The sequence below is a fragment of the Lipophrys pholis genome, assembly GCF_963383615.2.
Source record: "Lipophrys pholis genome assembly, chromosome: 8".
Taxonomy (NCBI): domain Eukaryota; kingdom Metazoa; phylum Chordata; class Actinopteri; order Blenniiformes; family Blenniidae; genus Lipophrys; species Lipophrys pholis.
This window is the reverse complement of record NC_137630.1, coordinates 29217098-29244907: the sequence shown is the minus strand read 5'-3', so window position 1 is coordinate 29244907 and position 27810 is coordinate 29217098. Positions and strand designations below refer to the sequence as shown.

The following is a 27810-nucleotide window of genomic DNA, read 5'->3' as shown; positions in this document are numbered from 1 at the left end:
TCTCTCTCTCTCTCTCTCTCTCTCTCTCTCTCTCTCTCTCTCTCTCCTCTCTCTCTCTCTCTCTCTCTCTCTCTCTCTCTCTCTCTCTCTCTCTCTCTCTCTCTCTCTCTCTTCTCTCTCTCTCTCTCTCTCTCTCTCTCTCTCTCTCTCTCTCTCTCTCTCTCTCTCTCTCTCTCTCTCTCTCAGGCTGATTTTCCATTCCTGAACGCAGGAGTCCCCCTACAGGAGACTCTACTGTGTTTCACCATACTTGTCTTGCTGATTTACTCTTTATCTGCTCTTTATTTTCTCTTTAAACTCTCTCACTTCTCTGTCACTTTGACTTCAGGCTGATTTTAGCACAATATAGACCAGAAGAGGGAAAACTGTGAAGAGTAATGAGAAACTCGGGGCAAATTTTGTTGGAGCACCATCTAGTGGCGGTGATACGTTATACCATACATCCATCCATCTATCCATCTATCCATCCATCCATCTATCCATCCATCTCCCCACAATCTGATCTGTCTCTCTCCGTCTATCTACAGGTAGAGAGACCATTAATAGAGTGTCAATAAATGAACCTCTTCCTAAAGAAAAGTTGAGAATATCTAAAGTGTTGAAACTGCTTTAAATAATCCAGGTGGACGAACTGAGCTGAGATTTATAAACAGTAAAATTACTGAAATACTGATTAGTAGATCTAAATGCAATGGAGACGCCCAACCAGTGTCTGTGTTTTTGTGCTCTGTATCTTAAGTGGGGAAAAACGTTTTTTTGCTTTGTAAACTAGTTAAGGCAGCTTTAATAATCTTCCTAACAGATTAATTAAAAAAAATCTGATTTGGCTCACACTTCCCCGACACTTCTTTTGTAATGTTAACACAAGATTAAATTCATTTCATTGACCTCACTCAACAGGAACATTCGTCACAGCTGCAGAAGCTGAAGACACAGATAACCTTTCAAAGATACTACTCTCCAGCTAGTCTCTCCAACGTTGTGAGATTATTGAAGAAACACAGCAGCTGAAGTGCAACCTACATTTAAACAGCCATATATGTACTAAGAGATAAAAAGTTTCCTGTGTCTGCAGATGTTCAACATTGTTGATTTTCTGTTGTTTTATCTGACAAAAGAACAATCTAATCTGCATTATGTGCTGCCTTGGCGAGAAGATATGTAAAGCTATGTATTGTCATGAACTCTCAGCTGGTTATTCTACCTTCACACCAAGTTAAAGGACTTGGAGTCGCATTTGTATTCAACATTTTGATAAACATTCCCACATTCTTTTGTGCCATTTAGAAATGTCATTGCCCTGCAGCACCGTGCGTATATCAGCCGACACTGACTCTGGAGTGGTCGGAGGATTAGACCTGCTCCTGGCTGCGATCCACATGGATGTGACTCAGATGCTCCTGAACAAAGATCACAGTCACGGGATCATTTAAACTTCTTCTCATGTTCACTCGTAAAGTTTGTGGTCTGAGAATAGCCGTCTTCCTGCACACAGTCTGTGCAGAGGTTGGCCTTGTGCGAGGTCGTCCACATTATCTGACCATCCCTGAAGCATCATTTTCCACAGATAATCCTGGTGCCGAGACAGAAACACTTCCCATCTGCTTTTCAGTGTAAACAGCTTCCATCTGGTCTTAGTAGAGTGACTCCTCCACTGGCTGCTAACCACTGCTGCAGATGTGCTTTAGTTTCTAACGATGCTTCGGTTTCCTGTCTTCTCTTTGTGAAACCTCACTTCCAGACAATCCTTAGAGGTGTTTAAACTGTTTTAACTGGAAGTCACTTTTTTTTTAAAGTAGCTTTTGTATGCATGTGCATATATGCATGTATGTGACGTGGTTAACATGCTTCCCTCATTGGGCTTGATGGCCTTTCTGTTTGTGTTTGTGTTTTCCCTCCAGTTTCTTCCCACAGTCCAAAAACATGCATTGGCGGCGGTAAAATGTGTGAATGTGTGTGTTTCCCCTGTGATGGGCCGGTTCAGTGGGACTTCACATGTTCGGCCAGTTCGGCTTTAGCATTCCGGGCAATTATGAAAGATGAATGGATGAACCCAGTGTTTGCTTATTTATTCACAAACACACCAGAAAACCCAAACTTTACCTTAATTATGTAAATCATGGATATTGATGTAATTTTAAATAGTTTAACATTGTTTGAGTCTCTGGGAAGCGAACAGTGAGGTTTGTGCAGGTTTGTCCAGCAGGGGGCGCCATTGGATATGAACTGGTTTACTCGTCATGTTTCTATGTTCAAAGTATTTAAACAGCAAAATGTTCTCTGCAGTAACATTGAACGATTTGAAACTAGGTGAGAATCTGCGTTCAACCGTTCAGTGTTAAAGAGTCCGGTCTTTTCATTTCTACTTTATTCATGCAACATTTTGTTTTTGGGTCCCGTCAATAAGAATTTATATGATAAAACACTAATTTGCGGTTAACAGCTTTCACAATCTATGTGCAGATACTGTGAATATGTTTTCCAAAAGTTTCATATTAGTCATAAGAAAACAATATGATTAAACTGAAGATTTTCTCCCCGTAGACTGATGAAGAGTTTGACATGATGTATGTGAGTGTGAATGTGTTTGGTCATGGTGACTTTCCCCTTTCGTTTTGACATTGGCTGTATATATTTACATGAGGCTCCGCACTGAAGCGGTCGATGGGAGCAGTGTAAGTGAAGGGAGCTTACAGGATGTGAGGGGGGGGGGGGGGGGGGGGGGGGCAGACTGCTGGATCAGTGAAAACTGAGAAGACCTGCATCCAATCCTCCATCCAGGTCCAGGACAACTTCAACTTGAGGACACAAATTTCATTTTGAGTGGGCTGGACCATTAAAATAACCTTTGAATTTAAACTTTAAAGGTTTTTTGTTGTTGTGGCGCAGAGTATATGTCATGAAAATGTTTATATTTTCCCAAAACCAAACAATTACTATAGAAGAAAAGACTGGAATCGCAACACAAAGCCAATTTTAATGAAACATTCTGGTGCAAAATACAGTGAAACGTAAAAAAAAAAACATTCTCCAATAGCTATTGCATGTTATGCATGTTATATTATGCATGTTTTTACAAACTCATGCACACCAAGGCCATCGTAAACAGTTCTTCTGCACATGCTCAGTAGATGGACAATAAGAACAATGTTTCCTCCAGAGTGTCATGACTCCCAGTCCATATTCTCCTGGGACTTGGTGGTTTTATTCTCGACAGTCACCGTAAAAACAATTTAACTTCATCGTCGGTCCAGTGTCAGTGTATTCTCCATTATTAATGTTTATAGAGCATTGTTCTCTGCTGTATGTGTGTGTGGTTTCATCACAAAAACAGCCAACAGCACCCTCTAGTGGCCCATCATGAAAACGATCGATTTCAAAACGTGAAACTTTTCTGAAATAAAACGCATAAACTATGAGTTTTCTGTTCTGGATTGTTTTGGGTTGGGTGTGGAAATTCAATAATTCATCGTACATTTTTAGACATTTGTTCATTTGTGTGTGAAGCACAGTAAAAGAGACGTTGTTTATTTTGGTGATGTTTGTGTAAATGTGAAACCGGAAGTACATATTTCACTGGTGCTTTTGTTTTGTTGAGAAACAGGAAGTGCAGTTCTGTTTCGACATTTATACTGGTAATGATTTATTTTCTTTTTTTTAATGCTCGTCTGTAACAGAATCTTTAACTTTCAACTTTAATTTCAAACTGAATTCTCCGGATTCATTAAAGAAGCTTCCACTTCACAACATTTTCACTTAAAACTTTGTTGTGTAAACGCTGACTCAGAGTTGTGTTGTATCTGCTACTCTTAGAAAAATCATTAGGAAACAAATATCACAGATTTCTTTGAATATTTTTTTACAATTCGCACGGTTTGGCGGCCGGATCAGAGCCTCCCGTGGGTCGAATTCGGCCCACTGGCCTCATGTTTGACACCTCTGCTTAAGAGTGTCTGCAAATGTAGATTATCATATTGACATTTCATGAGTATATAAGAACAGAATGACTGCTCACCCTATGAACCTTGAGCTCCAGGAGACACATTTTAAAATGCATTGCTCTGGATTGTCCTGTGTGCGTTAACGAATGGAGTGAAATCAAAGAGGAGCGACACGCAATTCACAAGTCATCATAAATTAGGAGGGGGAAAAAAAAATAAAGAGTAGAAATCTGTCATGAAGCCACAGAAGTCCAGGGGGACCGGGCTGTGCGAAAAGTGCAGGTCTTGCATAATTTATCAGGAAAGCTGAAATCTATCCATCCGTGTGTCCGTGCATATGGCTTTGTGTTCAGTCATTGATAAATATAATGTGGAGGTTTTGCAGAAGCGTCCACATGAAGGAGGACGTGTGGTCGAGGCTCGAGGCTGGTGGCTGAGATCTCCGTCAGCTGCGGATGTCCCTGAACAACTCCAGCGTCTTTCTGCTCAACGAGGTGGGATATATCTTCCTCTCTTTCTGTTTCTGTGTGGAGGGAGATGTGAAAGCCATGCTGCATGATGGGAGCAGGTCCTTGTTGGGATGATTAAATTAGGCAGGCAGAACTCACTGGGAACGTTTGGAGCCTCGACACTGTCATTTTAATGCTCATCATAAGTCCCAGCTAAAATAATCATCATGATAATAATACAAGTGGTCAGCTGCAGCAACAGATGGACTGTGGGTTTGTTTATGCTCCCACTTAATTTTCTTTATTTTTCTATTAGGTAATTAAATGCTAATTGCATTTGTGCTCGACAACAAACAGTAATTCCTTTTGGATTATAATAGTTTTATTATCACAGGATGATCTAGCTGAGTAAATTCACTTTAAATCCACAGCCTTTACTGTCAGCCTCATATATATATATATATATATATATATATATATATATATATATACACACACACACACAGTGCTGTGCACACATTGTAGAGATGAAATATGGTGCAAAAGCAAGAAGCAAGAAGGCTTTGAAAATAGAAGAACATATCTGTATTTTTGAATCTTTACCATCCAAACACTTGCAAGTAGATTGTTCCAAACATCACAGAGGAAAAAAAAACACAGGGAGGCTTGATCACATCCCTCTCTTTCCTCATTTGGATGATCTCTGTGGGAGTCTCACCTTTTTTTTTTTTAACACAGAAAATAGTTGTCAGTGACATTGGGTGTATGTTTGGGCTCCACCACTGTTTTGGTAAATGTATAAGCTGCATTTTCACCCAAGCAGGTCTGTTTGAAGTTTTTTTTCATATGTTTAGAGAAACATTTCAACAAAAAAAACCTCCTAAATTACTAAAAGTTGTGTTTTATTTGATCCATTTGGTATCAAATCATTTCATTTTCAGTCGGCAAAAGATTTCTGATGCAATAACAATTCAAGAATGAACTAATCACATCTTTCTAGACCATTTTTAGTTCTTTTTTTTTTTTAAACGTTTTATTTAAAGACGACCTGGATTCTCCTTTTGTCACCCCCAGTCATAGGTTAGATATTGATGGACTTTAGTATTTTTTTCTTCTAAATAAAGAAACTCCTTGTCTTTATTTATTTTATTTTTTTTAAAGCACACAAGTATGAAAGGTGTGAAAACAGTGGCGCTCACTGGTGAGGTAATCCATCATCCCGGACACCGTCAGAGCATCCATCTGCATCCCTCTGAGCCCGTTGCCCTCCCAGAGGGTCTGGACGGTGTTAAAGGTGACTGAAAAGTCAAGGCGCAGGGTTTTTCGACATGCTGCCGGCCAGCCGGCTGAGAAAAGCTCCATCATTTGCTTCACTGTGTGTCTGGTGGGCAAACAGCAGGGGGTCCAGTTGGTCTCCCAGCATCAGAAATATGCTAAAAGCCTCTCCAGTATCTTACTGTCAGAAAATGCGGAAAATCTAAACTGTTAGTCCAATAAATGTCTGATTACTGATGGAAAAACATCCAAATCACATCACTTTGTCAGGTAATTGAATCACATTTTCCAGAAAGCGCTTTAGGTGTGGTCTAAGTGTGATTTGTCTTCCTACTTTTCCCAGTATGTAAATTAAAGGGGCACAAAAAGCTAATCTGAAGCATTTCATATGCTTTCATGCATGCTGATAACTAATTATGTTATAAATCACGGCTGCTTTATATCAAATATGAGTCAGTGTTATAATTACAACTATATTTTTTAATGGAGTCACTGCAATAAGACCAAAATCCTATATTATTACAGTACACCCCATTAAATTTCTTTGAGAAACAATATACCACCACAGAAATGCTATTTGTTTGGGAGATGTTGTTAATATTCATATTATTTTGAGTTTAATCAAAAGTGCAGTTAAGTTAACCTCAATGGAGATTATGTGAAGTGAATATGTGTGTGTGTGTGTGTGTGTGTGTGTGTGTGTGTGTGTGTGTGTGTGTGTGTGTGTGTGTGTGTGTGTGTGTGTGTGTGTGTGTGTGTGTGTGTGTGTGTGTGTGTGTGTGTGTGTGTGTGTGTGTGTGTGTGTGTGTGTGTGCCCCCTCCTCTCAGAGTGTTTACTTCAAACGGGGCTCGCGTCTGTGTTGGAACACACTCTGTACCGGCATGTCTGAACCCGTCAGATACTGTACAAAGCTCATGAAAGGATTTGGCAGCAGCCAGGTGTCATCTCCCTCCTCTCCAAAAATCAAAACACAGCATCCCCGGTGCCTTAAAATAGCCCCTCATCCATAATGCACCGGGAGCCGCTCTGCCCACAGAGGCGCTTCATATGGGACATACTGACAGACATCTGCACTCACTGCTTGGCTGCAGCTCCTCTCCTCCTCCCCGCTCGCTGCCAAGCACAGTGGAGTTTAACTTTCCAACCTTCGTTCATTCATATTTTATTCACATCTCCTGCTCATGCAGAATTCGAATGGCCCCCTCCCTCTCCCTCTCCCTCTCCCTCTCCCTCTCCCTCTCCCTCTCCCTCTCCCTCTCCCTCTCCCTCTCCTTCTCCCTCTCCCTCTCCCTCTCCCTCTCTCTCTCTCATCAGATATTTTTTTTCTCTTCTGCCTCAGTTTCCTGCAACCTATCCTATGAATTATAAATCTCAGACTTGCTGGAGTTTTTGTTGTCGTTGTTTTGCTTTTTTTCACATCAGCCACCGTCATGATTTCATCCTCTCAGGTTGTTTGGTTGGTTGGAGGAAGTTTCTTCATCTCAGCACATAGTAACACACAAGGAAGAAAAGGTCCACCTTCAGAGCCTCATAACGTCCGTGCGGTTTCCACCCGGCAGCTGAGCGGCTGTCAGAGCACAGCCAGCCATGACATGTGCAGAACACAGTCGGTGAACCAGAGGGCTACAGTGGGGACGCCTCCACACGTCCACCCCCTCACCATCGCCACACTTTTTTCTTTTTAACTTTCAGCCCTTGACGTGTTGGGAGCTAAAATGCCTGAAATATATTTGAAATTTGAAGCTTGTGGGCAGATAAAAGGGGAAAAAAAATCTCCCAGTGAAACATGGAGGCTGCCGCGGCCGCATGCTGACTTACACTGGAGGGAAATGCATGAAGTGACTTCTAACATTATGGAGTAAAAATGAACGGTCATGAATGAACTTAGCATGTGTGTGCAACACAGAGTCCCATTGGATAGGCGAGGCATGGGATGAGAGGAGGAGAGAGGGTGGGAAGGATGAGATGCGGAGCATCACTGACGTAGCAGCGGCTTGTGTACTGAGAGTGGTGGAGAACGGGAGGGGATGGGGGGAGAGGGGGGGGGTGTAAAGAAAGAGAGAATGCTTACAAGCACGCCACAGTACACTTCAGTGTTACCCCAGAGAGAGAGCGCACCATGACTGCCTAGCAGAGAGAGCAAGCAAGCGAATCGGGGAGTGTTCTCTCCTCCCTCCATCTGAGTAAGTACCCCCGCTATCTCCTCCACCATCGCATCTCTTTGGTGGAAATTACAAAGAAATTCGGTCTGAAGCTCAACATTAGACCTGGATGTGCTTTCTGTGATTACATCTTGTTTTTGCTTGTTTGAAAAAAAAAAAAAAAAGATGTAGGTTTACTCCCAGGGAATAGCAGCATCTTTAAAGCTCGGCTCTTAAAAAAAAAAAAAAAAATTCTTGTTTGAAAGTTTGTGAAATGGAGTTGTTATAAGTGTCATATTTGCTTTAAAAAAAAAAAAAAAAAAAAAAAAATGGTGCATGACCAAAGTCCTCAGCCTCGGCGCTGACATTTCTGTGGAAAGTCAGAGTTACGTTACAGCAGAGAAAATGGCATTTCGTGCAGTTGTGTGACGGCGGCGCGGCGGTGGGAAGCTGTGGGCATACTCACAGGCATTCATGCTTTCTGTGCCGATGGGGGGAAGGAGTGCATTTGGGACCGCTAGGCTTCCTGTGTGGGGTCAATTAAATACTGCATGAGACAGAGCACTAAAAGCCTGTCCCATGAGGAGCAAAGTGCTTTGTGTGTGTGTGTGTGTGTGTGTGTGTGTGTGTGTGTGTGTGTGTGTGTGTGTGTGTGAGTGTGTGTGTGTGTGTGTGTGTGTGTGTGTGTGTGTGTGTGTGTGTGTGTGTGTGTGTGTGTGTGTGTGTGTGTGTGTGTGTGTGTGTGTGTGCATCAGTGTGCAATGCCTTGATTAAATTTGATGAACCAGCACTGTTGAGAGGGTCAAAGATTCCAGTTTCAGCTTCCTTTAGTTCCTGTTAAGAAACTCTGTGTGTGTGTGTGTGTGTGTGTGTGTGTGTGTGTGTGTGTGTGTGTGTGTGTGTGTGTGTGTGTGTGTGGTTCACTCGTGAGGAGACAATAAAAAGTCTGCACACTGGAATACCAGTATATGTTCTCTCCTATTTCTGTCGGAAGCTGATCCAATCCAGAACAATCGCTCCTTTTCCATACATTTACTTAAGTTCCGTTAACTTGGATCTGAAATCTTTACTCGCAAAGGACCAAACCTGCGTTCTTCTCACTGAACTCGGTTCCTGACTTGAACCTGCGAGGAAGCGCAGTTTAAAAGAAAAAAAAAAAGAAAGCCGGAATATGTGAGTATGTAGGACACCATTACATATTGATAAGTCTGACTTTCTCTCGGTAAGCTCAGCCCACTCGTCAAGAAGCACCAATTAGGCCTTAACTCAAACCTCCAGCCAGAATCAGGTCATCTCCAGTCGACAAACACATCAGATTTAATGAAGGATGCAGCGCTCCGTGGTGCTGCGCAGGGCTCTATGTGGGTTATCCGGAGCCTGCCCGCACTTTGAAGCAGTTTGGTGAAGTCAGGTTGAGGGATCCCTGAGGGGGGAAAAGCCTCAGTATGTACGACGTACCCGACGAGGCCGTGGATGAAAGACAGCGATGCCGGTGCCAGGCCCGCAGCATCCCTCTTCCCTCTTCCTCCGTTCTGCGCGAGCTCCGCTGCCAACTCACCCGTGATAATTCACATCTTTACTTTGCCACTGTTGCGTTCGGTTGCGTTTCCTCCATGCAGACACCAGATGCATTCTGCACTTAAAGATGTTTTGTTTCCCCCCCCCATGAACCCTGGAGTTACTGCGGGGACTCGCTGCGCTGCAGAGAAGCAGCGGTTCTAGCGTGCGTTGAAGTGACCTGGAAGGGCTTATTTATAGGCCGCGGGGGTCTGCCAGGGCTCATTACAGACAAGGGGAAAGCATCCTGAGGTAACATTAGAGGAGGAGGAGGAGGGTGGAGCCGCAGAGGACAGTATGGAGTATCAATCTGTGTGGCTCTGGTATTGATCCACTCTGCCCTACTCTGGTTGCACTTCTCTCTGGGCTCTGAATGATCCACCGTAATGCTGCCTCAGCTCCGGACTCTACGTTTAGCGAGGCGCATCTTCACAGGCGGAAGTCAACAAAGGTTCGGTGCCCGAATCTCCACATTTTGTTGGGAACATCTTTTCTTTCTGTTGTGCTTCTCAGCTGCCGAGGAGGAAACAATACGGTTTCAGTGTTTCTACCGTTTACGCGGCAACGAAAACGAAGTCCACAAAACTTTCATCACTTTTGGAGGGTCCGTTTACACGACACCGGTGTGTGGATCCACTGTATCCAAAGTTTTCATCCCGGCTCCCAAGGTGGAAAGATTCTTTCACGGTTGCGATTCCCTCCTGCAGAGGCTGCTGGAGGCTATGAGCGCTCTTACTGCGCTTACTAATTTATCGTCCATATCAGTAGTTTAATAGTTGAGACTCACCCCTGATAGCATCTAATTCCTCATCAGTCCATATGAAGGTCGGGTTCTCTCCATCTTCTTCACGTTTATATCGCATTGTTCTCTGCACACATATCTGTGTGGTTTCATTACAAAATCAAGCAACAGCGCCCTCCCGTGGCCCGGCATACTAACTACATCGTTGTCAGTGTGTCCCTGCAGTGAAAAAACACACATTCGGTTTAGTCACGTGAAATATTGTCGTGTAAACGGGACCAAAGTCTGTTGGACTGTTGTGCTTTCATTTAAGTAAAGTGCAGCATTTGCGCAGTTAGCATTTACTATTTGAGAAGTTTTTGAAAACAAAGCAAAAAAAAAAAAAAAAAAGTGTTGCTGACTGCACCAAAACTGTATTTAAAAAAAATAATAAATTGTCAGCACAAGTGTGAACCACAGTTCTATGAGAAGTTTCATGCACCAAAAAAAAAAAAAAAAAAAAAGCACAGCTGAAAATCTAAAAAAAACCAGACTGAACCTTTTGTGTTTGTCTGATTGGATCTGGAGTCTCCGTCCTTTTTTCTCCATGTACACACTTAGTTCACATTCAGACGGGCTCTCTGGCTTCACTCACTGGAGCTGAGCCCGTCTCAAATCTGCTTTGCCTTTTCTCGGGGGAATTCATGAAACTCAGTGAACTTTGACAGTCCTCCTCTTTCTTTCCCCCGCTAAAAAACCCCAGTCTGTGCTGGGAGGAGGAGAGGAAGGAGGAGAGAGAGAAACACAGAGAGCGGGAGAGAGCTATATTTAGAACAACATAACAAAAAAAAAGATTATTGTTAATCTCTGGTACGGTTGTTTCAGTGTCGCCCATCTCTCATCTCGTCCCATTTTCATCTTCTTGTTTTCTTCTCGCTCTCTCGCCGTTTGCCTCTCATCTTAGTCACTCTGTCGCTTTCACTTCGATTGCAAATCAGGAGCTCGAGGAAACAGAGAAGAAAGCAGACATTAAAATTGTATGAAACATTCGCTTCTGTATAAGTTCTCTTTTTGTTGCTTTGTCAATTGAATTACCATATTTTATTCATTTTTTTAGTTCTCTATTTTTATTCCCTCCATCTTCTGCTTCGGTTTAGGGCTGTTTCATGTACTAATGATGAAGATACAGTATCTTCTTCATCCCAGAGGCATCTGGAAGTTGTTGTGATACAATAACTGTGTGTGTGTGTGTGTGTGTGTGTGTGTGTGTGTGTGTGTGTGTGTGTGTGTGTGTGTGTGTGTGTGTGTGTGTGTGTGTGTGTGTGTGTGTGTGTGTGTGTGTGTGTGTGTGTTTGTGTGTTTGTGTGCGTTGCTGCTTGCTCTCCTCTAAAACTGAAATATCGCCCGGAGACATTTTTTGTGTAAAAGCCTTGGTGGAGTGCACTTAATTCTTAAGCAGCCAAAGTTGAATGAGGGTGATGGAGAGCGCATACTGCCAGTTTAATGGAACCCAAAGTATGGTCCCGGGTGCCCGGGGCGACCTGGAGGGTCGGGGACAATACCAGGCTGTCTCCCACAATCGAGGCCTCGCCGCCTGCTTATTAAGACATGTGATGGACTCTGGATGGCTGCTTGCTGACTCACCGCTGCATTTCTGTTCTGTAGGCCGATGCATCACCTTCCTGTCAGGGGGATGGTGCAGGGCAGGCAGGCAGGCAGGCAGGCAGGCCCTGCCCTCCTCCACTCATCCTCTCCCCCTCGTTTCTGTCCTTTCATTCATGTCCGCTCCCTCTTTCATCCATAACTTTGCGGTAGAGTACTTATTGGCCGACAAATGGCAACTTCTCCACTTCACTGTACGTGGCCGTACAAGCTGAGTCTTTGTTCCGCCTTATTTATAGAAGCTTGTGTTTGTGCCAAGTGAAAAATAATATTCTGCAGACTGAGTAAACATCACGACCGTCTGCTTGATGTGATGTAATTTTAAAGGGATTTCTCCAGGCAGGAACCGATAGGAGGAGAGTGTATTTACTGACTTGATAAGATTTTGATGGGTGAGAGGGAGAGGTGAGGAGAGGAGAGGAGAGGAGAGGAGAGGAGAGGAGAGGAGAGGAGAGGAGAGGAGAGGAAAAGGAAAGGAAAGGAAAGGAAAGGAAAGGAAAGGAAAGGAAAGGAAAGGAAAGGAAAGGAGAGGAGAGGAGAGGAGAGGAGAGGAAAAGAGAGGAGAGGAGAGGAGAGGAGAGGAGAGGAGAGGAGAGGAGAGGAGAGGAGAGGAGAGGAGAGGAGAGGAGAGGAGAGGAGATGATCAGAGATGATCAGAGATAATCTTCTCCTCTCAGATGAGGGCTGGTCCAGCTCTACAAACCGTCTGTTCACCACCAGCACGAGGGCGTGTGCACAACGCTGCTGCAGTCGGAGCATCAATTTTGTATAGGAAACGACTGTTGAGGCAGCGCAGCATCGGTGGTGAACCACTTAGCTGAGCGCCTCCCTCGCTCTCCTCCTTCAACCACGGGGCTGAGGAGGGAGGAGGGTTCGGCTTCTTGTGTGCAATGGGGGTCCAGGAGCGCTGGCAGCAGAATCATGTCTGCCTCCGACTCGAGCGCCACAGGACTCATCTGTAACAAGGTACGCCGTCAACGCTCTCCCCCTCTTTTTTTTTTTTTTTTTAAATCATCCTGCATGCAAACTCAGCCTCCATCCCCGAGTCCCCCATCTGCTCTCTCAGAGACATCTCCCCTCTGTTTCCCTTCCTCTCCCTCCCTCTCACTCTCATCTCAACATATTCTGCTTGTCTCACTCCATCCACTCATAATCTCTTCCATCACTTTTTCTTGTCTTCTCTGGACATCTTGTCCTGTGGCTCGTCTTTTCGTCTCAACTCTGAAGCTTAGCTGATGGCTCATCTGTTGAGTTGAATCAGTCAGTGACTTTAGTTTGAGTCTTTTTGAAGTCATTCATTATTGAATTGAACCATAGCTGAGAGAATTAAAATCACCCTGCTTCCTTTTTCTTTCTTTTTTCATGATGGTACTTTGGTTGTGCAGCAGTTTAGAATTTACACATGCAGTAAAAACAAATGCACGCTCCCTGTGAAGTGTGGACCAGTCGCACTCTGAGAGTTGGGAAATGGCCAAATTGGAGCAGTGAAAGTGTCGCTCACAGCTGGTTCTTTTGGTAAAAGGTTGTTTAGAACGTGCACACTTCCCTCTGCTGGTGAGAACCTACGGCTGCTGCAACGTCCATCTGTCAGGACCACCGGGGTGTGAGGGATTTCTCCATCAACTCACTTTTTTTTTTTAACTAAAGACATCTGCATTGTGAGCCGTCCCTGTTGTGTCCCTGTTGTGTCTCTGTTGTGTCCCTGTTGTGTCTCTGTTGTGTCTCTGTTGTGTCTCTGTTGTGTCCCTGTTGTGTCCCTGTTGTGTCTCTGTTGTGTTAATAAAGTCCAGACATTCAGAAAACACAGACTTCTGAGTCTTCCAGACACATTCATGCTGCTTTCAGAACTGAAGCTGGTGTGAGATTCGATCATATTCCACTGTTGCTTTCTGTTGTGAAGAAAGAAAGACTTTATTTTGTCTTAATATGTTTATGTTGTGTTTTTGTCATGTTACAGTGATTTGAAGTGATTGTAAATAGAGACTTTGGAGGTACTCTACTTTCCTCCAAAGCTGGGTAAATTTATTTTAGTTGTTGTTAACTGAAGTTGGTGATTCTACATTAATGAGTGTGTGAGAGGCTATATCTTCTTATATGTGTGTGTGTTAGTTGTGTGATGAACTTCCAAACATTTCGGGTGGTTTCCTGCTGGATTAGGTGCATTTCCAGCTCATCTGGGTAATCGATGGATGAATGGCACAGTTAAAACTGATTGAGTTAAGCCTGCTGCTTATAATGCAGCTGATCTGTTGTGATCACATATTAACACATGTTCAGCTTATTTTATAACATCCAGACTTCTTATCAACTGCCTTTATTCGATTTTGTACAAACGAAGAAGCAAAGAAATAAACAGTTGTATTTTCCTCTCGTTTACAACATACCATTTGAAGTTGCCGTGGAGGTGAAGCTTTAATCATTTCTGCTGATTAAACGTATTGAGGAGGAAAGACTGACTAACTCACAAGAAGTTTACAAAACCTTCCCACACAAATCTGTGAATCTGAATCTGTGCCTCTCCAGATTATTGAAAGTTGGTGTTTGATTATGATTCCGAGTTAAAATATTGTTGATGTTAGTTAGAAGAAGATACTCTATAATGTGGATGTTTGCAAGTTTATTTTTTTTAATTTTTTACTTTTTTAAATAAAATTGTTCAATGAAGTGAGAAAACACAATAAACGAGCCGAGCATGCACAAAGCTCAATTTTAGTTTAATAATCATGCATTTATCAGTCATATAGCAGTTTTCCAACCATTTCCACTACATCAATTGGCTGATACTAAGGCTCTGACTCATAAAGAATCTTGCATAAAGCAGGTAAACTGCGCACCCATGTAGACTCTTTTAATTTGCGCTCTATTAACAGTAACACTGTGATTGACATCAGGCACTGACAAGAGTATTCAAATGACTTTTAGACACAAATCGCTTCTGTGTTTACTTGCATGGAGCTCTGAGCTAAGAAACTAGTGTTTCTGGAGGAAGATATTAAAACACATTATCAGGAGATGACGTGTCACAAAGTCAAATCAAGGATTAATTTAGAAACTATCATAAAGTCTGTGAATAAAAGTATGAGGTGAGGAAAAGCTTCTTGTCACAATAAAAGCAGCTCCCCTGCTGAAGGCTGAGATGCTTTCAAACGCGTTGAAAACAGACGTAATCATCAACGAATGTTTCTGGAGGTAGTAAATAGTTTTGTGCGTTGTACTCGAAGTATTTTGCACAATCAGCGAGACGAGCCTGATATTCCTTATTCATGGATAGTGTGTATTATTTTGTGTGTCTGTCAGCCCTTTAGAAGAGCAGGCCAGTGAGAGACAGCAGCTCTGCAGCTGTTTTCTCATACAACGAAGGGAATGAAACCGGTCATTTTAACAGCAACACACTTTCATATTCATAATAAATTACCAACGAGTTAGTTCCAGAAGCAGAGCTGCTGCAGATCAGATTACATCAAACTTTATTAACCCCAGATGGCGACATTCGTTCATCACAGCAGCCGTTTCACATTTTGCACAGAATAGTTAAAGACAATTCAGTTCCACACAGACTATGTATATCTAAATAGAAAATTAGATCAATATATACATATATATATGTGTACACATAGAAATATAAGCAATCAAGATGGGGGAAAAAATACCCTTAATAGCAGCAGTAGTAATATCTATAATATTTACAGTATTCAGTATACATTAAGGTGATCCTAACACTGTTTATACTGCATGCAGAATAATCTTGTTTGGCTTTAAGCTAAACTAAACTAATGATACTTTATTATTGAGAAATTCCTTCTTTTTATTTCACATTTACTCAACCTATTTCTAGGACGGCCACACGACGACACTGCAGGGAGCCGATGGGGGCAAAGGTCTTGCTCATTTTGAGGTTGTGAGTCTTGCTCAAGGACACTTTGACACGTGAACAAGGAAATGGAAATCAGTCTGCAATCAACACCTGCCCCCAGATTAAGATTAGAAATATGTTGACAGTAATGTTGTGACACTGTGACATACTTCACTGCTCCCGATGAGGAAATATACATCATTTACCAAAACCTTACTGAAGTATCTGAAGCATCATTGCAATACTTTTGTCTGAAAGGTGTTTTCAAAAAGGCCAGTTAGTTTTTGCTTCATTCCGTAGATGCAGGAATTATATAGTTTTTCCAGGATATTTAGTCTGGGTGGTTTTACACAGAGCTGTGGGGAGCTCCAGCAGTCGATAAGATCCCACGTACAGTAAACGACTGCCATATCTTCCTTCTTCATCCGGTGGAAACTCAGAAACAGTTTCAGTAATAGAGTCGTCAGTGTAGGTGAAGATAATGTATGCACGCTGCGTCCTAATGAGGCTCAGTCTGTGCTTCAGAGTGTCGATCCTCTTCAACCGTCTGAACAACTTCATGTGCTTTAATTAGGTTTTGTTTCTTCTCCTCGTTGACTCTTCAGGCTCTGGCAGGCTTTGATATTCAAATGATATCCACAGACTGTGCTGGATGCAGCTAAATCACTGTCAGGTTTTTTCTTTTTGGTTTTTTTGGAGGGAGGGAGGGAAGAGGGAAGGAAAAGGCAAAATGGAGCAGGTTGGGAGGAGAGGGAGCAAAAGGGAGGAGGAGACAGGTGGAAGAAAAGAGGTAAAGGAGTGATGACGTTTGCATGGAGCTATATTTGGCTGCTTTATGTGGGTGCTCCTGTCTGGTATGTGAGGAGTCTTCCAGCCCCACACTCGGCTGGGACTGCAGCCACCGGGGGAAGAGCAGGCGGCTGACGGAGTTTAAAGTCCATGACGTGAGCTTCGTCGGGTTTATTTACATATAGGTGAGGCGTTCGCTTCAGTGACTTTTAACTGTGTCATTAACTTTGCATTGTCAGTCGTGGGGAAAGAAGAAAAAAGAAAAACACCAGACAAACGTAAACAGCCCTCTGGCTTCAAACTCTCAAGTTCAGAAAATAGAAGGGATACTGTGGCTCACGTCAGCGTGCTCGGCTGAAAAGCTGGACTCCTGCCAACATCTGGTGAGCGGATAAATAGACAACAAGGTTGTTAGTGTTGCAGTTCTCACGCACTCGCTCCCCTGAGGACGCTGCTATGGAAAGCTGCAGGAAAGGACATGCAGGCGCGGAGGCAGGCGGACGAGGAGGAAGACATGGGGGACACGAATATTCAACGTGCTGACAGTGCTGACGTTGTCTTCAGTGGGACTGAAGAGCCGTGAAGAGCCTCCGTCCTGAACTGTCTTCTCCCTGTCCCCAGGGTTCAGCCGATTCCTACACTAGTCGACCCTCTGATTCCGACCTGTCCCTGGAGGAGGACCAGGAGGCGTCTCGGCGTGAAGCCGAGCGCCAGGCTCAGCTGCAGCTGGAGAGAGCCAAGGTGGGAGACCAAAGGTCAAAGGTCATGCTCGTCTTTAGGGACCCGCGTGCACGTGAAAACACAAAACTTTCATTTGTGGTTTCCGTGTTCGGAGTTACTGAAAATGCAACTTTTTGAAAACTCCGTCGGCATGTAAACGGAGGAAGACACGCGCCGTCTCCGCGTAGACGTCAGAAACGCAGCTGCTGCGTGAATAGTTGTTCTGCACATGCTCAGTAGACGTACAATAACAACAATGTTTGCGTCCAGAGTGTCATGGCTCCCAGTCCATATTCTCCTGGGACTTGGCGGTTTTATAGCTGAGAGTCACCGTGATAACCATCCACCTTCATCGTCTGACGAATCCTATAGCGTTTTGGTCTCTGCTGCATGAAAACAAACAGCAGCACCCACTAGTGGCCCATCATGAAAACTACATTGTTTTCAGTGTTTCTGCCGTTTCCCTGTAACATCTTAAAAACGTGAAAAACGTGAAAAACGTTGTGTATTCACTCGAAATGTTGGCCTCCATCCACTTCCGTAGCGGCTACCCTCAAGACTGGTGAAGGTTTGATTCTATGAACCGTACATCTGAAGAGCCGTCCGATTATGTCACGACTAATATAATATTTCTTCCCGTCTTTTCTGTTTCTCGCAGTCGAAACCAGTAGCATTTGCTGTGAAAACCAATGTGAGTTACTGCGGCGCCCTTGATGAAGATTGTCCAGTCCAAGGCGCCGCGATTAACTTCGAAACCAAAGACTTTCTGCACATAAAAGAGGTGACGTCCATTTACAGTTCCACATTAGTTGGCAATAAAGGTTAATCACTGACTTTAGGCTTTATGCATACACATAGTTTGCAGACTATTTGCCCTTTTTTTATTTTTAAATGTACTGTCTATGTTATTAGCTTCACAGGTGACCTGATTTTAAATTTAATTATCTTTTCTCTTGTTCTTTAAGTATTTGCCTGTTAGATTTGCCACAGTGGATCTTTTACCTCCAATACCCCCCGTCTCCTGCAATTACCTCATTAAATTACAAGTTCGATTAAAAGTAATATGAAGCCTTTATTGTGATATATCCCGGTGGTAGAAGTGCTGCTCTCAGCTATAAAGTGCGCCTTTCTCTCTCTCTCTCTTTCTTTCTTCCTCAGAAATACAACAATGACTGGTGGATTGGTCGGCTGGTGAAGGAAGGGGCGGATATCACATTCATCCCCAGCCCAGTAAAACTTGAGGCCATGAGGATAAAACAAGAGCAGAAAGCAGCAGCGAGGTCAGAGGTCATCCCGCATACCAGAGACTAGTTACTTCCTGTATTTCTGTGCCTCTCTTCACTCCAATCGACCTAATTTCACTCTTCTTCTCTCGCGTGCAGCCTTTGACAACTTTTTCTTCCTCCCGTATTTGTTTTGGAGGTCCTTCTGTCTAAATTGCCTCCTGAGGGAATTCACGCATCGTGAAGCTTTGCATTATGTTGCTCCACAGGAAAGGCGGGAACGCTTCATCCGGAGGCTGGAGGTCCACGCCGCCATCTGCAGGTGAGTGAGACTGAAGACGTCCCGCTGCTGTCGGCTCACGTTGTCTCACACTAATGGGATTACGAAGGCCGCCTTCATGTTTGATAATAATTCCTACTTATCTCCTCGCATCAAATCTTGTTTCGATTATGATCTGAACTGAGATCAGAGCACCTTAATTACCAGACCATTATGAGAATAAACACTCCTGAAGTGCCAGTGGGTCAGTTTCCCTTTGTCTTAATGTTCATTCTGTTTATCCTGAAAGCCAAACAGAAGCAGAAACAGGTATGTTTGCATCTTCCGCACTTCATTAAAAAAAAAAAAAAATCAACAGACCACAAGCAGCTAGTTCACAATTCTTTTCTCTGTGTTAACTTTAACCTCTTTGAAAACGTGATCGTTGCTCGCTGTCTGTGCCTGTGCAGACGGAACATGTCCCTCCGTACGATGTGGTTCCTTCGATGCGGCCGGTGGTTCTGGTGGGACCGTCTCTGAAAGGCTACGAGGTGGGTTCAACTCCAGAGCCATCCCGCTTAACAGAATATAAACCTGCGTTGAAATCTTTTAACGCTGTTGATGAATAACGGCCCGAAAGCAGAATTTCATTTCAAAAACAACGACTGGTCCGTCACAGAGAGACACACATTTCTAGAGAAGTTCAAGTCACCCGTCATGTTTCTGGGAGGAAGCCTGAGAAGACACACACACACACACACACACACACACACACACACACACACACACACAGACTAAATTTGAACTTTTAAGTTTTTCTTTGTTGTGACGTCGAGTTTAAGTTCTGAAAAGGTCCGTGTTTAGTTCCAAAAATACTAGAGTCTCAACGTGAAGCCAATTTTAATGGAACCTTCTGGTGCAAAATGTTGTTAAATGTCCAGAAAACGTCTCCTGTAGCTGTTGTGTTATGCGTCTTTTTATCATCTGTCCACCACTTGCAATGTTGCTGGACCAGACTGGGGTCGGTATCAGGCCGGTTCTGGCCCATGGGCCCTATGCTTGACACGCCACTGATTTGAATAATGAATTAAGAAAACAAAAACAGATGTAGTCTTCAGCTTTCTCAGTTTTCTTTATTAAGTTTTCTTTTGAAGAATCAGAGGGAAAAAAAGAAAAATCTCATTAATCCAACACAACAGGTCTTTACAACGATCAACATCAATTATAAAAACAGACTCAATGAAAACTGTTTTTTTTTTTGCTAAATAAATCTGCTGAGTGGTGTTGTTAAAAGTTATTTGAACCATTTTTACATTTTTTATCGTTGTGGCTTCTTGAGGTCACTGTAAATAAAAGCTTTAATGTATGTAATTGAATTTGTGAATTGGAAACACTTTAATTTCATTCTTTCAAGTAAATTCACTGTAACAGTATTTATCAGTTTTTTAGAAACAGTTTTTATTTAAATCTATTCACACGGTGTGCGGATGTATCGATCGGTCTACCACGTCTAACCTGAAACGCCTCCGTAAACTTTTCATCAGACACTCCAGAATAATTCTGACCTTTATGATGCCATTTCAAACTTGAGTTACTTGAAGCTTTACGTTTATAAATGTGAGTGAAATACCTCAAAAGGTTTCAGATGAATTACTATGTGAGGACATCTATTCGGGAGATTTTCAGATTTATTTTTTTTTATATATACGTGTGTCTTCATCGGGTCACAATCTGACTTTGTCCACTAATCTGGTTTATGAGAAATTACCTGTACAACCTAAATCTCAGTCTCAGTGTTAAACTGCTTCAGCCTCGGAGTGCTGTATTATTAGATATCAGTGTACTCTCATGCAACTGTGTTTATATGAGCTTTTCCCTCTGTGTACTGTCAACATCTGCTCCAGTTTAATCTGGATTGTATTTTCTAATCCAGGAGGACGAGTTTGGTTTTGATGGATTTGTCCCAGTAACACCAACACACAGCCCTCACATCCTGAACACATTGTACAGAAGACACACACAGCAGGCACCTCGCATCCATCCGAGTGACACGGTGCTGCATGTGTCAACCCATTTCAGAGCTCTGCACACACACACACACACAGACACACACACACACACACACACACACACACACACACACACACACACACACACACACTCACCCACACACTGATACAGAAAAACACACTAACAGATGCTTGAATATATTCTAACATGCTATTGTAAAAGTCTCTATCCTTTAGATTTTTATTCTTTCCACTGTGGCTGTGCAGGTTGTGTGCCGAGGCGGTTTTTCAATGTGTGTGTGTGTGTGTGTGTGTGTGTGTGTGTGTGTGTGTGTGTGTGTGTGTGTGTGTGTGTGTGTGTGTGTGTGTGTGTGTGTGTGTGTGTGTGCGCGCAAGTGAAATATTCATGCACTGCTCTGCTGCTGTGCTTCGGGGATGCTCCAGTGGTGAACGCCAGCTCCCCCCCCCCCCCCCTTTGTCTTCCTCGTTCATGTCATTTTCAGACGCTCATCAGCTTTCTTCAGTGTTCTTCACCAGAGCTTACTCCCCCTCCATCCTCCCTCCCTCCCTGCCTCCCTCCCTCCCTCCCCCCTTTGCACTCCCATACCCTCTCTCTGGTCCCCCCTCGTCTCTCCGGTCCTCTGTGAAAGAGCAGCACCAGTGCGTGCCTCATCCTTTATTCCAAAAGGCCATTCATTTTTCACGACTGTTTGAAAATAGCTGGCCTCGCCTCGTCTCCAGCGGTGCAGTGTGCGCACGCAGAGGCTGGCAAGCGAGCTCGCGCTCGCCATGTTTATTTATCTGCCTGCATCTTTCTTTAAGATCTCATCCACACGTCTGCATCAACAAACCGCCTGTAGGAATCATTTCTGGATAGAAAAATTACATTACTCCCCCACTCCTTTTATTTATTTTTTATTATTAAGAAAATGCTAACATGATTTAACACATGGAACATCATGGAAAGAGATTTTTTTGTTTGTGCGTGTGAGATTATAGAGACTTCTCAGCCTCAACATCCAAGTGAAGTAATGTTTAATAAGTTAGAGCGTCAGAGGTGCTCGTCTCTCTCCGCGCTGACTTACATTAATAATGCAGCCGTTTTAAAAATGAAAGGATACGGTTACTTTAATCTCTTCTCAGTCCAGTTTTATTGTGCAAAAGGAGATTATTCAAAAAATTATCCTGCATCATTCAAGTGGGTTGATGTCTCTTTTTTTTTTTAACTCATTTTACTGGAACATAGTGCTCATGATTAGACAGAACAGACTTTGATTTGTCGTCGGTATTCCTCAGGTAATGATCCCTTTATGGAGGTTGATTAGAAACTGAACATTGGAAAGATGAAGAAGAGAATTTTATGATTCTGTACATGCAAGTTGAAACAGAACAGCTAACTGTTTACAGCTGCGTTGAATTTTATTATTCATTTTGAATATATACTTATGATATGGCACTGAATGCATCACAGAGACTAAGAGTAAAACTTGTGCATCAAGGTGCTGTGTGTGCACTTTAACCTAATTTTTCTTCCTCATATCTGTCGCCTAGGTAACAGACATGATGCAGAAAGCCTTGTTTGACTTCCTGAAGCACAGGTTTGATGGCAGGTGGGTATGTGTGTGTGTGTTTCAGTGTGTCTGTGTGTGTATGTGTGTGTGTGTGTGAAGCGCAGAGCCGTTCATGGGACTCTGCCTCTCACGTTTCGTGGTCGATAGGACACATGGCGGTGATGATTTATTTTTAGCTGTGAGCGAGTACGAGTTCATCTCCTCCTTTGAAACGGAACAGTTGTGGACGTGATGTGATAAGACGCCTCTTCCGTAGGATCTCTATTACACGGGTGACTGCTGATCTGTCACTGGCGAAGCGCTCCGTGCTGAACAAGAAGGCCATAATGGAGAGATCCAACACTCGCTCCAGTCTGGGTGAGCCGGGAAAAAGTTTTCATTTGATGTCTCTCTCTCTCTCTCTCTGGCTAAATAGGGATTATTGCCTGCTAAGAATAGATGCCTCTTCTGTCTTTGAATGTGAACGTGATCGAGCGTCGCCGCTCATCTCTGTGTTTGTATGGTTGGTTTTCCAGCTGAGGTTCAGAGTGAGATCGAGAGGATCTTCGAGCTGGCCAAATCTCTTCAGCTGGTCATCCTGGACGCAGACACCATCAACCACCCCGCTCAGCTCCTCAAGACCTCGCTGGCTCCCATCGTCGTCTACGTCAAAGTGTCATCGCCTAAAGTAGAGTGCAGCCCGCATGTCCACAAAGAAATACATCCAAACGTCCCAAATCCCGTGTGCTTGTGTGCTTGTGTGCTTGTGTGCTTGTGTGCTTGTGTGCTTGTGTGCTTGTGTGCTTGTGTGCTTGTGTGCTTGTGTGCTCGTGTGCTCGTGTGCGTGCGTCAGGCCAAACCTCTGTAATGTTTACTCGTATAACTTATACTTAGTAGATATATGGGTGTAATAATCATTTGTCAAAAATAATTATTTAAAACTAGTCAAATTATCCAAGCAGTCCATGCAGTAAGTACATTTTATTTGATATGAAATCTTGAAATAAGATTGTTTTTAAAAAAAAGACTTAAGACTACATTGTAAAATCAAGGACTAAATATAAGTAAACATAATTTAAAACAGGCCAAATTATCCATCAAGTCTAAAAACCTTATATATAAGGTAAATAAAGTTTATATTTGTTCAAATTTTCCCAAAAACTGATTTCATGTGGTGTGTAACAACATTATGGTTTCATAGAAGCAAGAACATTGAGAGTAGAGTTTGATTTGTTTGACATTTTTTTTGTCGTTGGCTCACCTCACAGGTCCTTCAGAGGCTCATCAAATCTCGAGGGAAATCACAAAGTAAACATCTCAACGTCCAGATGATGGCAGGAGACAAACTCGCCCAGTGTCCACCCGTACGTCACGTTACGTAACCATCCGATGACTCACGCAGGTGAAGTCCGGTCGGTCATTGTTGACGTAAATGTTCCCTGTTGTGGCACGTTAGGAGATGTTTGACGTCATCCTGGATGAGAATCAGCTGGAAGACGCCTGCGACCATCTCGCCGAGTACCTGGAAATTTACTGGCGTGCGACACATCTGCCCTGTTCTGCCCCGGTTAACCCTTTACTGGACCAAAGCGTGATCACCCCTCCTTCAGCCAACTCCAGCCAACAGGTTCCACAAACACACTGATCATTTATTAACCCTTGGATGCATGTAACTACTAATAATGTAATAATTGTTGCCATTCTCAGTAAAGCCTATATTGTAATATAATGCCAATAGCGTAATAAGATAATTCATCCTTTATCATGATGACTTTTTGCCAATAATGAAATAAATATGATTGAATGATTGAAGTTGCATTACAAAATCTAATAATAGTCGTCATATTCATTTATTGAAAGCGAAGACTATGCAACAGTTTCTCAAATTTTACAATTTTATTGCATTGATAGCTTTATTACACTCAGAATATCCAATGCTATGACATTATCTGTAGTTAAAAATGTATTTTCACTGACATCTTCTCCCTTAACTGTGTCCATTTTAGTTTTCTGAGACTCAAGAGCTTATAGAATGATCTCCACCATGGATATAGGTGAGAGGAAACGCTTGTCTTTCTTTCTCAATTCAGTTCTAAAGTAGTTTAATTTGCTGCTCCTTACCGGCTCCTCGCTGCCCTGCAGGAGCAGCCTGTGCTGTCGGCCGGGGTCAGAGCAGGAGGTCATGGAGCACAGGGACCGGGCGCCACCAGGGGGCAGCAGCAGCCCTCATCTCTCCAAGGCCAGCACCACCTTCCCTGGTCACATCTGGACTTGAGAGTCCAGTCAGAGAGAAGGAGCAGGAGGCTGGAGAGCTGCAGGAGGAGAATTGACAGGAGGAGGACGGAGGTTTGACCAGAGCTGGCTGCACCGGACCGAGGAGCCTCCTCTTCACTGCTGCCCCCTCGGCCAGAGCTCGCTGCTCCCACCGTACGTCACCCTACAACTCAGGGCCGCTTTCTGCAGCTGCACGGCTGCTGATGACAAAACAACCAGTGCAGCCGTGCAGTCACTATCCACCACGAGACCCCCTACCCCCACCCCCACCCCCACCCCCACGCTCATCCTACCATCGCGACCTTAAAAGTGGTCCTCACCTCTTGCTTCCCCACCGGAGGGCCTTTTCGCATCCTCACAGAGCTGAGTCAGCCTGTGTGTGTGTGTGTGTGTGTGTGTGTGTGTGTGTGTGTGTGTGTGTGTGTGTGTGTGTGTGTGTGTGTGTGTGTGTTTTTGGGCCACTCTCGGGTGTCTACACACACACACACACACTGCTTCAGCTCTGGCTGCAGACAGATCACAGTAAACATGACCGTAGCACAGCTATCAGGATGTCGTCTCTACATCCTTCCTGAACACATTTCCCACATTTCCCAGGGTTGTACGGCTGAATCGTCGTGACAGAAAATCAATTCAGTATGTCTTCCATCTCCGCAGCTTCCCGTGAGCTGGCGTTCCAAATGTTTGACCAAATGTTTCCTCAAAGGTACAGTTACTCCTGTCAGAGTCACCGATGTGTCACCTGTGGTGGGAAAGCCAAGGAAAACACACACACACACACACACACACACACCTTCGTCTCACTTCCAGTTCATCCAGTAGCCTTTTAATGCAATTCTTTCGACGTTACATTAATTCTGCTCTCAGAATGCATAAACATATGCAAGAGTGATGCAAAACACGTGTATAACAAGCACAGACAGTCTATATGCATCTTTGTCACAGCTGTGAATGTATGAATGTGGCCCCATTAGCACAGGAGGGGGATTATTTTACAATAACTGCGGTTTGTTTGCAGACATTTGGAGGAAAATCCCACTTCAAACAGTTCTGTGAGAGAGAAAAGCCCGCCTCCAATACCAAACATTGCCAAGTCATACGATGAGGAAGTTCAACATGTTAGTTTTGATGCAGTCGAAAATATCTGAAGACTCAATAACATTAAAAGCACATGCAGGGAACTCCAAGTTAAAGTCAAACAAAAGAAAAAAGGAGACAAGAAAATAGTTTTTAGATTTATAGTGTGTTTCTTTTCCATAATATACATGATCTAATCGTTACTCCAATATTTGTTTCAGACTGCCACATGAACGCACCCGCATACATGAGGAAAATGTACCATTTCTAGGAGTTTGCATACTCTATTATACTTTTACCTTGACTCCTACAATGAATGCACTGAATTCCACACATTCATTCGACTGCTTGACTCATGTGAAACTCCAGAAATCAGCCAACGTGTCACACATGTAAATAATCTGATGTATGTGCATGGCATATCGTAATCCTGTATCATCAGAAGGGCTTTCCAGGACAGTCCACACCCAAGCCGTCAATCTGAAACATGACCTGCATAACTATTTACATATGAATTATCAAGGCTTCGCTGTAAATACTGTATATTCCAGATGCAGATATTATTGTTATTACTATCTAATTGCACAGAAACAGCAAGCGCTGACAGGAAGCAGAGAGGTTATAATCACAGTACACTCTTCTATATTCGACGCCTCAGAAAGCATGTGTTTATACGTGACGTCCTCTCTTCTCGGAATGATGCACTGCTTATTTAGGAGCACCACGGAGATCGCTTCCACCGACACCCACGTTCATTTCTGAAGGACCAGGCTGGAGATACATAACCTCTGCTTGATTAAACACACCGAGCATTATTTCGACGAATCCCTCAAGAATGATCAACTTCTCCTATTTCGCAAATTTTCTGAGGAGCCGGAGATACTCTTTGGATGTCCAAAGCACAATTTTGTACGATTATCATTTGTTCTTGCGTTTCACTTGCCTAAATTCTGTATGCAATACAAAGTTTAGCATCGACAAGACACTAGCCGAGACTATCACGGTATCTCCTCAGCGACGACGGGGTATTAATTGCACTACAATCATTTATATGTGTTCTTTTCAATGCAATAAGTGCACTAAACGTTATGCTGTACCCACCTCCTGATCTGAACAAGCTGTCTGATGCCGACGTCGACGCGGCTCCTGGTTTTCTGACAAGTCAACAGTGATATCGAACAGATGAAGACGTACACAGCCTGCATCTTTTGTTAATAGCACATGTGAAGGAGGAGGTGAATAAAATGCATTTATGTAATGTTTCTCTGTGTAGGTTTTGTTTGTTTTTTTTCTCCTTTCTGCTCTGTGACTCCTGATGCAACCAGCAGAGGGCAAAAGAAGCTTGTCTCCTTCAACCCGTGCAATCCTGTGGGATGCAACACAAAGATGAAGGCATTAGAGTCTCCTTCAGCTTCACTCTCTAAGTAGTACCCATGTTCTAATTGAGAGCATGCATTGTTCTCTGACCAATTTTATCCAACTTAAGTTTGCAGGGACTGATCCCAGCTGATGATAGCGTACACCAGGCTCGTGGGCCAAAACCGGCCTGCAAGACGCTCCAATCCGGCAAAACCACCAAGCAAATGGTAAAAATTTCAATGAGAGATGGTTTTTTGGGGGGAAATTTCACTGTATTTTGCAGCAGAAAGTATCATTAAAATCGTCTTTATGTTGAGATTGAAGTCATTTTTGTATTTAATTGTGAAACATTTGGCAAAAACATAGACTTTTTAGAAACTCAACGTCACAACGAAGAGAATCTTTAAAGTTTAAAATGAAAGGTTATTTTTACCGGCCAGGCCCACTCAGGATGAAGTTGGGCTGAATGTGGCCCCTAATCTAAAATGTTTGCTCCCCCTGAGTCACACACAGAGGCCAGTCCATCGTAAGTAATTCAAAGAGGCCATAGAACCGATTATACATGTTCTGGTACCCGGAGGAAAACAACATTTCACAAATACAAGGACATGAAATTTCCACACAGTTCAGGGAAAAGGTAAATTTCAGAATTCTACATGTTATTATCTGACAAATTTACATTTACAGGCTTATTTTATGTCACAATCAGTTTTAATGGGCACAAAGTCCCTTTCATAATAAATGTCTTTGAGTTCATTTGAATCCAAATCATTAAGTCGATTCTGACCAACTGAACATCCCGGAAGCGGTAAATCATCCCAGAACAGGAGAAACTGACTTAGAAACACATTTCTGCTCATTTATCTGGGAATAGATGTCCAGGAGGTTCATGAACAGGCTTTGAATTGTTATATTCAGGAGGAGAGATTAGAGCTGAGGCCTGTGACTGA

At 43.2% G+C, this 27810-nt stretch overlaps 1 protein-coding gene across 1 annotated transcript; it reads left to right on the top strand.

Annotated features, from left to right (window-relative positions):
• The first annotated feature begins 7664 nt into the window (after positions 1 to 7664).
• Positions 7665 to 26763, top strand: cacnb3b (calcium channel, voltage-dependent, beta 3b). Its single transcript, XM_080468634.1, has 14 exons — positions 7665 to 7849; positions 17011 to 17130; positions 17768 to 17890; positions 18268 to 18389; positions 18602 to 18654; positions 18902 to 18921; positions 19062 to 19142; positions 22152 to 22210; positions 22428 to 22528; positions 22687 to 22838; positions 23419 to 23514; positions 23607 to 23777; positions 24157 to 24204; positions 24293 to 26763. Exons 4-13 carry the CDS (start codon positions 18355 to 18357, stop codon positions 24184 to 24186), a joined length of 798 nt encoding a protein of 265 aa, XP_080324760.1. The 5' UTR covers positions 7665 to 7849; positions 17011 to 17130; positions 17768 to 17890; positions 18268 to 18354; the 3' UTR covers positions 24187 to 24204; positions 24293 to 26763.
• The last annotated feature ends 1047 nt before the right edge of the window (positions 26764 to 27810 follow it).

Coding starts and splice junctions, on each gene's coding strand:
- cacnb3b (XM_080468634.1), top strand. CDS start 18,355: ATGAGGATAAAACAAGAGCAGAAAGCAGCAGCGAG. Junction 19,143..22,151: donor CGTCTCTGAAAGGCTACGAG/GTGGGTTCAACT, acceptor TCTGTCGCCTAG/GTAACAGACATGATGCAGAA. Junction 23,778..24,156: donor CAGCCAACTCCAGCCAACAG/GTTCCACAAACA, acceptor TGTCCATTTTAG/TTTTCTGAGACTCAAGAGCT.